This window comes from Artemia sp. Qi Xiang Cuo, chromosome 21 (genome assembly GCF_049724085.1).
Source record: "Artemia sp. Qi Xiang Cuo chromosome 21, ASM4972408v1, whole genome shotgun sequence".
NCBI lineage: Eukaryota > Metazoa > Arthropoda > Branchiopoda > Anostraca > Artemiidae > Artemia > Artemia sp. Qi Xiang Cuo.
In genome coordinates this window covers 19,146,684-19,161,930 of record NC_142814.1, presented here as the reverse complement: position 1 = coordinate 19,161,930, position 15,247 = coordinate 19,146,684, and the positions used below count along the sequence as shown (strand labels likewise).

At 34.5% G+C, this 15,247-nt stretch overlaps 1 protein-coding gene across 2 annotated transcripts in view; it reads right to left on the bottom strand.

Moving 5' to 3' along the window:
- Positions 1-223: 223 nt before the first annotated feature.
- The window catches only part of Surf4 (Surfeit locus protein 4), a 35,214-nt gene continuing 20,190 nt past the window's right edge, over positions 224-15,247 (bottom strand). For both annotated transcript variants that reach the window (XM_089107095.1, XM_089107096.1), the window contains exons 4-6: positions 9,112-9,342; positions 6,588-6,767; positions 224-2,730 (exon numbers count right to left, since the gene is read on the bottom strand). In XM_089107095.1, coding sequence (XP_088963221.1) covers positions 2,644-2,730; positions 6,588-6,767; positions 9,112-9,342 — 498 coding nt within the window. In that variant the 3' untranslated portion in view covers positions 224-2,643. The remainder of the gene's footprint in view (positions 2,731-6,587; positions 6,768-9,111; positions 9,343-15,247) is intronic.

Here is a 15,247-nt window from a genome sequence, read left to right as displayed (position 1 = left end):
CTTGTCTGGAAAAAACGCATCCTTTTTTGTGAGCATCCAAAAGCCAATTGACTGATCTCCGCTCCCTCGTGTGACTGTTCTGTTACCGGCTCTATAAAATCTATAGAATCGTCTATTGATTTTCTGATTAGCAACTGGCTGGCTGCATCTCAACGACACTGTCAATTATGTACAGTAGATGAGTAGGTATATATAAGAAATCATTAAAAAAATTAAAAACATACTTCATAGAAACCATTTATTAAGGCAAATTTTATTCCATCTCCTTTAAACAAACAAAAAATTGCAACTAAAAAAAAATTGAGCATTTCATGCCAGTTGATGAACAGAACTAAAGCCGTAACCATCGTAAGTCAAGCAAAAAGTTAAATTTGCCATAAAATCACAAATTTATTTTTTGTATCTCGCTCTGTTATAAACGAACCAAGAAATGTAATCTTTTTAACTTCCGGCGCAATAATCTTTGATTTTCGGCATATATTAGTCTTTTTTTAATAAAATATAAAAAAAAGAAAGGAAAAAAGGAAGCCAAAAAAGGAAGACAGAAATGCATATAAAATTATACCTATTTGTGAATAGCGAAGATTAGTATCCCAGGTAAAAAAGAAAAAAAAAAGCTAAATAGCATTTAAATGAAATTTTTTCCGGTCAGACGCCATACTATGATTTTTCAGTGCAAATTAAACTTATTGTTAAATAAAGAAAAATATATACATAAAAAATAGTCTTTAAAACAGTCCCCCAAAAATGTACACCTACCCAAGTTACATTTAGTTTACGCGAAGTTTATATAAGCTACTTAATGAAAATCCATGAAAGTAACTTCAGACACAGAGGCTCGATAAATTAAATGACTATAATCAAACGCCTTACTTTCGATTATCACTGTAAATTTTCAGTGGCTTCCTGTAATGAATGTGACAATACAATGAAGATAATGCCAGATAGTTTGTGGGTGCTATTGAAAGGAAACACGTAATTTTACAGCACATCAGCAACTCCTGAAATATACCAATCAATGCACAAAAGCTTAATCGATGGCGTTATCAACAATGTTTGGGTATGGTACTTTGGATATTTAACGAAAAATCGATTTTTTGGCTTTCATGTTAAACCTCAAATTTATACATTTATTACTTTATAAGAAAAAAAAAACTAAAATAACATAAAAATAACAGACACATTTCTTGCTTCGAAATTTAGTTAACGGTATAAAGGAATGAATATTTAGTAATAATTATGAATTCCAAAACCAACACCAACATCAATAGCCTAATAAGCAACTTTATCCAAATCAAACGTTACATAAAGTCTTAGTTTCGTCAAATTAACGATTAAAAAGATAAAAACAATAAAAGAAAATAACCCATGAGGGCGTATAACCTAAATAGGCAAATACAACCACTTGTCTTGTCCATTGTCTATAGGCAAGAAAGAGTAGTTTATAAAATATAAAGATGAGAAACATCGAAATGACAAATTCAAGACTTTTAGTGAAAGACAACTTCGAAAACGTTTACTTATTTTTTTTCGGGCTGTGGGAAATAATAAAAGAATTTCCGAGGGTCGGGGGGGGGAGGGGTGGAGGGGGAAATTAAAAAAAAATGTATTGAGTAATTTGAATGATAAGTACCTAGAAATTAAATGGAATATAGTATTTCAAGTGGCTCGGGCCCCGATTGCCCCTTCCCCTTTAGAATTTGAAAAATATCTTTTTTATTTTTCCTTTAAAAAAATACTCTTAAAAGTATTGCGTCTTCATTCAAAAAGTTCATGCCCCCTCCCTAAATTTCATGAATATGGGTCATTTATTCAAAAAGTTCTTACCCCCTCCCTACATTTTCATGAATATGGGTCATTGCGGCTACACAATTTGAAAACACCTTTAAAAAATGTAGTTAAAATAGTTTCATACCTTTCGTACTTAGATGTTCAATTCCGTGCAAGGAGAGAGTATAGTTTCATTAAAGTAGACTTTTTGGAAACTAAAGCAAAACATAAAAGTTACTACTCAAACTTATTTTTTCTTGGAACATTCCAAAAATACTAGTTCATCGCAATATTATCTTATTAAGGATGAAATAATAGTTCTAGGAAAGACAACACTTTCCAGGTAATTTGTAAGTTATCCTGACTTATCCCAAAATGTTGGCCACTTCCTGAAACAAATTCCCAAATGTTACTGTTTTTGTAGCAGAACTAATAAAATACCAGGAAAAAAAGAGGAAATATATAATTGATTAAACTCCCTTCTCTGTAACTCAACGAACAAAATTTTTGGTTGACATTTTTCTTCACCCTTATTTAGTTAAGATTTACAAATGAAACATCCTTAATGTTTTTTTCTTCAGTGGGGGAGGGTATGGCATTTTATCATAATCTATTTCATATAATAAAAATGATTAAACAGAATAAATAAAACTGATGTTCTTTGCCCATAACACACTGGGGTTAAAAACACATCTAAAATCCAGATATACTAAAAACAAACTTATATAACAAAACACTCCAAGACGAGATGGGTCGGTCATTCATCAATGTAAAAAATAACTCTTTAAAAAAGGGGTAATCAGTGGTCAATATTGACCCTCGGCACGAAATTTGTGATGTGATTTGCCAGAACCAACGGAACATCCTAAACAACTACCATCGTTTTTTATGCTCGTCCATTGACACACCACCTGGTCCAAGGGATACAACCATCAATAGTCCCCCAATAACGGATAGCGTCTAGAAAAAATACGATATTAAATAAAATAAATAAATAGAAAGTACAATGATTAAATAAATATATAAATAAATAAACAAACAATTTTATAAAAATACAAAACCATAAAATAAATAGTAAATAAAAAAAATAGAAATTAAGAAAAACAAATTTCCATTAGAGCTGTCTTAGACAGATAGATAGATAAGCGCAGTCAAAGCCAAAGGACACAAAATCTGAATATAAATTGAATAAGCTTGAAATTCAAGTTTAAAAGTTTAAATTGGAATCTTTTTCTCGTAATTGAGGCTTGTTAAGAAATATTCCTATTAGTTTAATGATATTGGGATTAATAGAATTCAAGTTATCTGGAAACATTTCCACTTAAAGGCTGCAGCCCCCGAAATACTGCGTGGAAATGGTATAGATCATAGCCAATACTACTGCATAATGAACAAGTATATGTATCTCCAGGGTTACCTTTTTTTTATAAATTAATTTTTGGTTCGATTAGTTTTCCCCCACTGATCGTGACAGCAAAGGGCATATCCAGGATTTTTGTTTGTTGCGGGGGGGGGGGACAAAATAAAACTTAAAAAACGCATCAAACATTTGCTTATTTTCATTTTTGTTACTTTTCTACCAATCAGGCAAAGATTTCGGGAGGGGGGGGGTACAAACCTGGCACCATATACCCTAATAAAAAAATGGCTGAAAACATTGGCGTTCCTCTACCCTCATACGTGACACTACTGCTAACAAGAATACTATAGGATACCAGACCACCCGTTGCGATCAAGAACGCGTCCATTAGGCGTATATCACAAGGTTTTCCCATCTGAAGTACCTTTATGGGACTTTTTTTCCAATTGAAATAACAAGAAGTCAAATTCTAAGTCAGAAATAAGCAGACTTAAAATTTTAGAGTTCCTTATTCAAAATAAGCAGAAGATATTTCAATAAAAGATAGTTTTCAAACGGTGATCAGACCTTGTACACAAAAAATTATTGGGTACCATCCACTAAGCGTGCATCAGAATGTTTTCCAGTCTGAAGAACCTTTACTTACATGGACTACGTGACTTTTCAAAAATGAATGCGCAATCGCGTGGCATTACTTCTTCTGCAACTGGGAAGCTCAAAATCTAATTTTTTTAATATTTTTAAATCGATTGGCAATCTCAGAATTTTTCGTCGACAGTAAATTGGTCCTCCGTAGGGCAAAATCGTAGTTTGGTGCCCGAAAATGGCAGAAAACGACACTTTCCCGTGGCACAATTTTTTTTGGTTACTTTGAAAGGACTCTAGAACTTGGAATTAGCGTTCGAATGCTAATTCTGATCTTCAAGAACCAGCAGTCACCCCTTGGGAAGAAACAAGAAACAAATAAACACGCATCCGTAATCTTTCTTCCTGAAAAAAAAATTATAAAATTCCAAATTTTTCTGAATAGGAGCTTGAAACGTCCATAGTAGTGGGTTCTCTAACATACTGGATCTAATGGTGTGATTTTCACTAAGATCACTTGCCTTTTGGGGGGTATTTTTCTCATTTTCAAAAATAAGGCAAATTTTCTCATATTTGGAATCAGCACAAAAAGCCAATCCTTTTGATGTATTGTTATCAATATTCATTTTTCAGAGTTTTGGTTATTACTGGCCCGAAACGCTCCTTACTTACAGGTCGTTTCCACGAACTGTTTGATTCTACCCCATGTATTCTATATGTATTTTGGGATAGAATATTCCAGGATCCCTTCTTGTCTCCATTTTTTTTATTTCTCTTGTATTTCCCTTTGGCTGCTCAACTTTACACCCGGGGGAGAATTCTCCACGGGGGAAATTTCGGGGAAAAACACGCCGGCCGCCTAAAATCGGAACTGGATGAAATAATCTAGTTTTGATATTTTTTTTTTTTTTGCTTTTTATTTTAAATTATTTTTAACTTCGTTTTATGTTGGACTAACCTCTGAGTAGCCAAACCATTGTAGTATACGTCAGACCATGAACAATAATTTCAACTTTCTACTAACTTCCTGGTACTATAATTTACCAGTTAAACATGTTGGGGTGAAATCATCGATATTTTCCCCGCTTTGGCATTATCACATTATATCAGACAATAAGGTCACTTCTTGAATGACATTACCCTCAGAGAAAAATTTTTCACTCAAAATCTTAATAACTTATTCTTTGATTTGCCGAAAGCTTTAGAAATAACAGACATAGATACGGCATTCAAGTTTTATGGTAACAAAATAAGGGGTAAAAAGTCCCCTTACCTAAAATACAGGAGTTCAGATGTAGGGCCCTTATACTCCGTTTTTTATGTGTTTTTTTTTTGTATATTACGTGTTTGATGTGTTAAAAAGCAATTCCTTGTTTATAAAAAAAAAAAAAAAATATATATTGTTTTTAAATAATTATGAGCAAATCATATTATTCAAGGTTTATGGCAAAAATTATCTTTTATTATTTCCCGAGCTTATTCAAAAATAAAAGGAGAACAAATAATAATTTAGGAGGCCATACTATTCTTTTTTCAGCTTGCTCCGCCGTTTTAGATTCTTTTACTGTTTTAGTAAGAATAAACATATTATCTGTAAACTGGAAACGAGCTGTGCAGAATGAGCTAGACATGAACTGCGTTTTACTCTTTTTTTTAAGCTTTTTTCGCCGTTTTAGATTCTTTTACTGTTTTAGCAAGAATAAACATATTATCTGTAAACTGGAAATGAGCTGTGTAGAATGGGCGACACTAGGGGCGACGTCGAATTGGTGCTATATGAATTGTACAAACGAGAATGTAAACATACAAGAAGCACGGAATTAGCAATCTAAGCCTCGTTCGATTTACTATACTAGTTTAACTAATAATTAGATTTTGCCGTTTTATTTTGTAATTTTCAGTTAACTTCAAACGTTTTATTTACGAACGGATTCTTAGTTCACTAAAAAGTTGACTACGGAACTACTATTAAGGATTTTCATTCTTAGATATCTACAAAGAACTTCTGGCAATAAATCCGAACTCGACAGTTCATGCTTTGACTTGAAAGATGGAGAAGTAATATTTTGGCTAATAACTCCCCTGGGTGGAACACTCCATGGTAAAAGACTTGCCTTTTACAAAATATGACGACTCATTTAGGGTTTCTTTGAATGATGAATAATGATTATTGAATGATGATTGAATGATGCACCAATATGCTAAGTAACTTTGAACGTTGCTCCGATCCATCCTCATTCTCAAATTCAATTGAAACTCTAGCAGATGAAATTTGACTGATTGTTTTTCTAGTCTACAGCAACGAATTTCTGAACAAAATTCGACCGTGAATATTTCTTGCAATATGAATTTGATTTTAGACAAGTTGCAACATAGCCAACTTTCTTTTAAAACGCCGGAGGTGGAAAGAGGGGAGTGGTGGTTTGGAGGAGCCAATGGATCAATTTGTGCCTTCAAGTATTAGTTGAAATTTTTCGCATGATTACAGTTTTAACAAGGTGTAATATGCTTTTCTTTCCTACTTAATGTATCTATAAAAAAATTAGTCATTTGTATTTTCGGGTTCTCGTCCTCTGGGGCTGCGTGGCTCATATCCTCCTAGATGGCTGATATTTCCATCTTTGAACCTGTCTTTGTTAAACAGCTGCCTTAAAATATGTAGGATACCAAGAGGGGTAAAGGGGGTGCCCGAGAGCAGAAAGATTGTGGGATGGGGGACTTGTTTTTGATTATTATGAGGAGACACCGGTCAACTGCTTAAAGCTTTTCAGGATCGAAAGAGTAACTGAGGACGAAGAAAAAAAAGGTTGAATGAGAACATAATTCATTCTTATATTTAGCTTTTATAAAAGTAAAAGAAAAGGAGTCTTACCTGGAAAAAGTCGTATTTCAAGAAATCCCTCAAAGCTTTATAGGCAGGGATAGTCCAGAAAGCATTCTGATAGAAGTTTATAACCGTTAGCCAAACAACTAATATTAAAGCAGATAATTTCGTTTTGTAACCAACTGTTACTAAAACCATCAATGCACAGCCAATCAAATTCTCTAGTATCTAAAAAAAGAATTGTTAGATAAAAAAGAGTCTTAAAAATTTTAGAATCTCATAATTTGAGAAAATTATTTAGTAAGGTGTACTAAGTAAGCTAAATCCATAATTAAGCTAAATCCATTAAGTAATTAAGCAATTATCCATTAAGTAATTAAGCTAATTATTAAGAGCTAAATCCATAAATAAAAATATTGGTCCCTCTTGATTTTCAATCATAAAATCGGTAGGCATGATGTTCCCAGTAAAGAAAAAATAATAATAAAAAAATAAAAAACCAACGCCTATTTATATCCAAAAGAAAACAATGTTCAGATGTTTAACTTTCTAAAATAGCTGCAGTTTTGCCTTTTGGGGAGAATTCAGAGATTTCAGAGATATTTTGGGGATCGTATAAATTTTTTGAAAAGAGACGTACACGAATTAGGATGCTTATCAAAATGAACTGTGTCCATCCTAGAAAATTGTGCATATCTTCTGCAAATTCTAAATTGTAATTGAAATTGACGGTGACCTTCTAGAAGATAGGGAAAATGATAATAATATTTTTAAGTTTAATATAAAATATGAAGCTTTGTGCTAAAGAAAATATTAATGATTTACAAAACTTAAACCAAGTTACACTGAAGTATCCGATTTTGTGAAATCTCTTAAAACACTGGCCGAAACGATAAGTCATGGAACAGGCTATTAAATCAAACAGCAGTTTCGATTGTGGTTCAAGAAACTTGTAAACTAGGAGGCCGCTACTGCTCCCCACTTGAGAGTACTTAAGCACAGTGTTGCCAAAATTAACTGAGATTTCTTGCGACGCTAGTCGAATTTAAGGTCAGTTTCAGCTGTTTCTGGTACAAGTCTTTAAACTGACCTCAAAAATACAATCAGATTAAATTGTTTTACAGCGAACGGATTTAGCATAATAATTTCGAGAAATTGTTATGGAACTTCAAACAGAAAAATCAGTAAAAAATGAAGAAAAATCGATAAAAGATTATGGATAAACTTGCGGATAAATTTTAGCAATAAATAATAACCAAGCAAGCCGTCAAAGAAAAATTTTCAAACAAAAAAGAGATTCAAATACCTATTTTTTTAGTACATTTTTACCAGAACATAAAACAAGAAGCTCTTACTTATTTTAAAAGGACAATTTTCAAGTTAGAAAATAGAATTCTATGTTAAACGCAATTGCATTTTTTTTTTATAAGAGAAGACAGTTTCTCAGAATGGAGCGGCAATGGGTTCTCTATTTCGTTCATCCTGAGTAAGCTGATCTTTAAACTCCAAATCATTTAGCCAGGCAGTGTTATAACTTTGATCATAACACTTAATTTTTTGCCTCGATAGTGCCTCTGTTGTAAATCAAGGGCTTTAACTCTATTATACACAATGCAATCAATTCACAAACATGGCCGTCAATTCAAGAAAATGTAGAGGGAGGGGGACAAACTGTATTTTTCCAAAATCGGGGGTGGGAGTAATTTCCTTGTTTGCAAATGAAAATATCAAAAATGGTATTTTAGATGAGAACACGAAAAAAATCTGATTTTTCGAAATAGGAGGGGGGATATACCACCCTCCAATTGACACACCTGTTCAAAAATTAGCAAATCAACATATAAATAAATTGATGATGGGTTTACAATCAGTGGAAACTATTCACGGAAATGTAGGTGGGGGGAGGAGGAATATATCCTCAGAATTTACAGAGGGGGGGGGGCAATTTTTTCGAATGTCTTAACAAAAATTTACAAGGATTCTTTTTAACGAATGGGAGGGGGCAAATCCCCCCCCCCCGATTAACACTACTGTTCACAGTCAATCACAAAGAAATCCTAATAGCAAACCAAGGATGGTGACAATAAAGAACCGGCAAATCGTGCGAAAGAAATGGATTAAACATGAATGGACATAATTGATTTGGTTTCATTGAAGTTATAATAGTGTACTTTTGATAGTACAAGTAACAATTAGTAGAACTGAAATCCCAAGATCTTGGGCAGAACCACAAGGAGAGGCAGCCCTAAACTAAAGCATAGCTTTGTATTTGAAGAATTGAAAGGTCTTTAGAAACAAGGGTTAACAGTCGAAATAGTTCCCTCTTATTTTTCACTCAATAACCCATTAGATATGATATCCCTAGTAAATAAAAAAGAAGATTTCGGGGAACAAAATTTTTAACAAAAATTTCGGGGGAGGAGGGGGATCAAACTGCCCCCCCCCCCCTTCTTGGATACAGCGTTTATATGGAATAAATATTGTTATTTAGGGTGAAACAAAAGCAACTAAAACAAATCCAAGTCTTTTACGCTATGCAGCACAGCCTAAATCGATTTTTTTTTTAACTTACCTGCAAAAATGAAAATTCTAGTCGAATAAGTGAGAGGAACATGAAGACTAACAAAATTCTGCCAGTTAACTGAAGGTACGATTTAGGCTTGTTGTCACCAAGGGTTGGCACTCCAGCAAAGAGACTTCGAGCTTCGGCGCGACTTTCTGCTAACAACAGCAGCAACCCGCCAACCAAGGCAAGATTCCTAAATAGGAACTGCATGTCCCACAAAATGCTATATGCAATCGTCTGGAAAAGTTAAGGCTGTTAGAAATATAAATACCTTTTTTTTATTAGTTTTTATTACAATTAAATTAATTTTTTTATTAAAAAATAACTTTTTTCTTGATATTCAACAAAAGTGAAAAATAAGTACCTACTGGAATCAATGAAGAAAAAAGGAAGCTTTCACGTAGCAAAAAAAGTACCCTTAGATATTAAAGAACCTATGAAAAAAGAATTTAAAAAAAAGTCGCAATTAAAAACCTCCTGATACTGTACTATTAACTTAATTCACAAGGTAATTAATTCACAGAATAATATGGTAGCTCAACTTCTGAGTCAGGGAGGTCAAAGAAGAGGAAAAGCGGGCATACATCCCCTTTAAGGAATAAACTAGAATGTAAATGTTCCCAATTCTTTTTACAAAACGTATTAATTTATATCGTTCTCACCCCTCTCCCATAGGTTTATTTAACATGTAACAGGGAGATACTGTCTGGGATTTTCCAAAATTAAAAACGAAAAAAAAACTGCTCCCAGTTGAGTAGAAACGAGTAAGATACCTTACAAACGCATATTTTCCAATTTGGCTGAATGGACCATGATTTGAGACATTCGATGGGCGTTCTTTCTTTTAAGGATTACATTTGGTAAAGATATATCAATCTTAGCAAATTTTTATTTTACATCTTACTATATTTAAGGATTTATTGTACAGGCAGAAGCAAGGTTTGCCATGAAGCAGTCAGGCATTCGATTAACCCTTGAGTAGTAACACGGAAATAATATAAAAGCATGTGCATATCAGTTCTCGCAGCCTATCACTATAGAATATATAATATCAAATGCATAGAACCAGCCATAGTACATTGATTTCAACTATAGCATTAACATGATTACAGATTATGTACTGATAGGGTGGACACAATTGCTTTCTTGACAAATCGTCGTTGGAAATTTAATGAAAGTACTAGAACCTAGCGAATGAAATATTCAGGGGTTATCACAGGTATCAATTCCTCAAAGTCTCTGCGAGTTTCACTCGCCAAGCCTCAACTATTTTCTTTAAAATAACATTAAAGAAAGTTTGTCCAAAAAGCAATTCTTTACCCTATATTTGGAAGACAAATACACAGAACACAAGCTATTATAGGCAGTGCAAAAGCGCTGCCTAAGCAAAGAACGATGTTGGCAGAATGTATTATTTTTTGTTTTTCCTTTTAGACCAGGGCACATCGTATCGAAGAAGTTTTCGTAGAAACTTCGAAAAAGGCTCATTTGAATGGAAATTAGGAGGGCTTGTGCCCATTTAATACCCGAAAATGATTGGAAGGCAACTGACACCCCTCTCGCACCCACCATTTCCCCAAACACATCCAATCAAAATTTGGAGATAGCTATTTTGTTCAACGTAGTTGAAAGTTATGGAATTAGGTCTTTAAGGATGACAAACTCCCCCCCCCACAGCCCCCAGGGCAAGCTTTTAAATTATGCCCTGGGGGCATATAAAGTTTTTACATAAAGCGTTGTCGTAGAAACTTCAAAAAGGGCTCATTCGATTTGAAATTGTCAAAACAGTCGAAGGTAATTTGAGGCCAACTAACTCCTCTCTCACGCCCACCATTTCTCCGGACACATCCAACCAAAATTTCGAGGTAGCCATTTTGTTCAACGTAATTGAAAGGTCCAGAAATTATGTCTTTGAGGATAACATCCCCCACATAGCCCTCAGGACAAGGGAAGTAAGTTATGCCCTTGGGGCATATAAGGTTTTTATAGAAAGTTTTGGCGTAGAAGCTTCAAAAAGAGCCCATTCGATTGGAAATTGAGAATACTAGTGCCTTTTTTATTAGTCGAAAGCGATCAGAGGCAAATGCCTCCTCTCTCCCCACGCCCATCATTTCCCCAAACACTTCCAATCAAAATTTTTAGATAGGCATTTTGTTCTACGTATTTGCAAAACTTTGCAAATTATGTCTTTGTGGATGAAAAATCTCCCCAACCCTCAGGGCAAGGGTTTTAAGTTATGTCCTGGGGGTATATAAGGTTATTATAGAAAGCGGGGTCATATAAACTTCCGAAGGGGCTCATTTGATTGGTAATCATGCGCTCTAGTGCTCTTTTTAAGAGTCAAAGCGATCGGAGTTATAAGTTATGCCCAGGAAGGGAGGATTGTTTAACTTTAGAAGAGGCTCATTTGGTTGAAAATTGGAAGTTCAAGCATCAAAAGTGATGGACAGCATTTAGCCCCCCCTCCTCTTCTACAACCCCTCCTTTCACCAAACGCATCTGATTGAAATTATGAGATAGCAATTTTTTTCCAAAACAGTCCGAAGAACATATAAAAATGTCTCTAGGGATGACACATCCCCCCAGAGCCCTGGGTATATGGTTGTCAGTAATTTTATGAGTGCATATAAGGTTTTTATTTAATGGGTGCCCGTATAAACATCAGATGGGGCTTATTTGATTTGACCTTGGAAGTCATAGTGCCCTTTTCAAAAGTCCCCGTGATTTGAGAGCAAACACCCCCCCCCCCTTCACGCTAAGCATTTGCCTTAACACCTCCAATCAAAATTTTGAGATGAAAATTTTATTCATCGTAGTTGAAGGTTTCGGAAATTATGTCTGTGAAGAAGACAACCCCTTCCCCCAAGAGCTCTAAGGGATAGCGTTGTAATCTTTGCCTTTGGGTCATTTGAGGTTCTTATAAAAAGGGTGATCGTATATGATTTGGTAGGGACCAATCGGTGTGGTAATCATAAGTTATATGGCCCTTTTTAATTGGTATGGTGATCAGTGCGCAGCTACCCCCCCCCCCCCAACACAAAAGCACATCGTGTTTTCCTGAGATATATCCGATATATACTTTGAGACAGTCTTTTTATTCAAAATAGTCAAAACATCATATAATAAGCCTTTTGAGGTTGGTACAAACCATCAGAGCCTGAGGGCGATGGTTGTAAGTTATGCCCCTGGGGCACTTAAGGTTCTTATGGAAGAGATGGTTTTATAAGCTTTGGAGGTGGCTCATTTGGTTGAAATCGGAAGTTCTAGTTCCCTTTTAAGAGTCAATAGTGATAGAAGTTAAGTAGCACCCCCACCAGCCAACCACCCCTCTTTACACTAAACGCCTCTGATCGAAACTGTGCGATGGCAATTTTGTTCAAAAAAGTTCAAAGAACATATAACAATGCTTCCAGGGTTGGCCCTGGGGGCATATAAGATTTTTATGGAATGAGTGGTCGTATTAAATTCAGATGGGTCTCATTTGATTTTAAATTGGAAGTTATAGCGCCCTTTTTAAGAGTCAAAGTGATTTGAGAGCAACCTCCCCCCCCCCATGCCCATCATTTCCCATAATAAATACCTAAACACAGTTTTGAGACGTCAATTTTTTCCACAGTGTTGAAAGATTCAGTAATCATGCCTAGCAATAGTTGTAGTAGCAATAGTAGCATTATTAGCAGTATGCAGATAGCACCTTTTTTTCTACATCCCCTTCAACACACAATGACATTGTTAACTTAATACCATCAATCGCTCCTGAAGCATTGCTGATACGTTCTCTTGACAACCTATATGGGCATAGTGTGTTTCGAGTTTTTTCAATGCAGTTACAATATTACCCAAAGTTTTCGCGCATAGTGTGTTTCGAGTTTTTTCAATGCAGTTACAATATTACCCAAAGTTTTCGCCTTAATACCCTTAGGTTTATTAGTGGTAGTAGTAGCACCAGTAAATATAGTAGTAGCAGTAGGAGTACAGTTAATAGTAGTAGTCTTAGCTTTAGTAGCAGTAGTAGTAGCAGCAGTAATAGTACCAGCAGTTGTAGGAGTAGAAGCATTAGTATTATGATTCAAATATTGTCTTTTGGTTAGTTCAACATCCCCCACAACAAGCGTTGTAAGTTTTAATTTCATATGCGAAACTGTTCCTAAAATATTGCTGATACGCCCTTTTGACACTGGATCAATACGATCACCCCTGGAGAAAAAAATAGACACGCATCCAAGATCCTTCTTCTGGCAAAAAATACAAAATTCCACATTTTTACATATAAGAGCTTGAAACCTCTTGAGTAGCGTTCTCTGATACGCTAAATCTGATGGTGATATTTTTATCAAGATTCTTTGATTTTTACGGGATGTTTCCCCCTTTTTCCGAAAATAAGGCAAACTTTCTCAGGCTCGTAGGCTCGTAACTATTGAGCCAGGTTGCTCCTTATTTACAGTTCGTTACTGTTTGACTATCAAAATATTTCTTTAATATGTCTGGTGGTATATAATGCAAAGTTTTTAGCAGAAAAATAAACATGTGAACATCACCTATTTCTCAATTTAGAAATTAGTGGCATCATAGAATCAGCACGGTTAATTCTGCCATCAATCTGCAAAGTAGGCACTGCCTTCCTTACCAATCTTAGTGGTGTCTGTGCCTCAGACAGAAATAGTCCCCCTCCCCCTGATCTACGGGGATTTGTTTTATAATAATTAAGCCCTCTATGAGACGTTTTTTCTAAATTATCATTTTGCATTTTTTAATGTTTTTAATAATAATAATATAATAATAATGATAATAATAATAACAACAATAATGATAATAATAATCCTAACTAATAACCATTAAATAACAAATTAAGCAACAATACTAATCTTACTAATAATAATTAATGAATCCCCATATTTTTCATATAACTTGCCAATTACTTTCTTTTTCACCTTCCCCTACCACAAAGCTACTGAATATATACCTCTGAAAGAAACAAGCCAATTAATTTAACATTCAATTTTATAAAACAAGTATAATCATCCTACTTTTGACATGTTTAAAATCAGTTCTGTGAATGATCTATAATAAGAGTCTTACTTACTCCCGCCATTTACCCGTTCCATTTAAACATTTGCCTCTCAATTACTCGGACTATCTGTCTTGGCTTTTTCTAAAGTTAGCCAGGTCTTGATACCTACTGCAGAATACTTGATTTTTAATTCATCGTAAATCTCTGAGGTCAATCATTTTAATGCTGTTCTGCGCATTTGAATGAATAATACTTATTCGTTCTGCGCATTTTGAATCGAATTTAACAAAAATTTATGTGAGCATTCTTATGTCAGTTGCGAACACAGTGCCTTGTTTCAAGGAAAGGGGGGACACCCGAGAAGGTAAAAAAAAGTTATTCTCATAAGAATTGTACATGAAAAAACCGTGGGAAAGATGGAGTAGAAAAAAAGAAAGTAAATTAGCTTTCGAAATCAACTACACCGTTTAAGTGAACTATATGTTATTTATGAAATTAAGGAAGTATCTATTATGTTTTTTACGGTTAGTACTTATTACTACGGCACCAGTGAGTATTCAATAAGCCTGGTCCTCCTATTACCCATTTCCAGCCCGAGAAAAGTGCTGAAGTGATCTTGTTCTTTAAATTAGACACTGAAATTGTTTGCTATTTTTCAGGAGAAAGTGTCTCCTGAAGTAAATAACATCGCTTGAATTCTAACTTTGTCCCCTTATCAAAACAGGCTTGCGGGAAGTTTTTGGTTGCCTTAAGAGATCAACTCTCGAACAGTGGAAAAGTTGTTGAAAGTCCAGAAAAACCTTTGTCTGACCTTGGAGAGGTGAGTTATCGATCGTACTGATCTTGGGTTCTCTTAGAAATTTGGTTTCTCGTAAAAACTGATGCGTACATACTTACGTCAGATGCTCACACCATAACCATAGGGAAGGTGGGGTAGGAAAAAAAGAAAGAAAATCAGCTTTTGAAATCAACCACAGCGTGTAAGTGAAGTGGATGTTATTACTGAATTAAAAAAGCCTCTATTATGCGTTAATCCAAGTGCTGCTCTGAAAGTACATGCTATATATATATATATATATATATATATATATATATATATATATATATATATATATATATATATATATATAT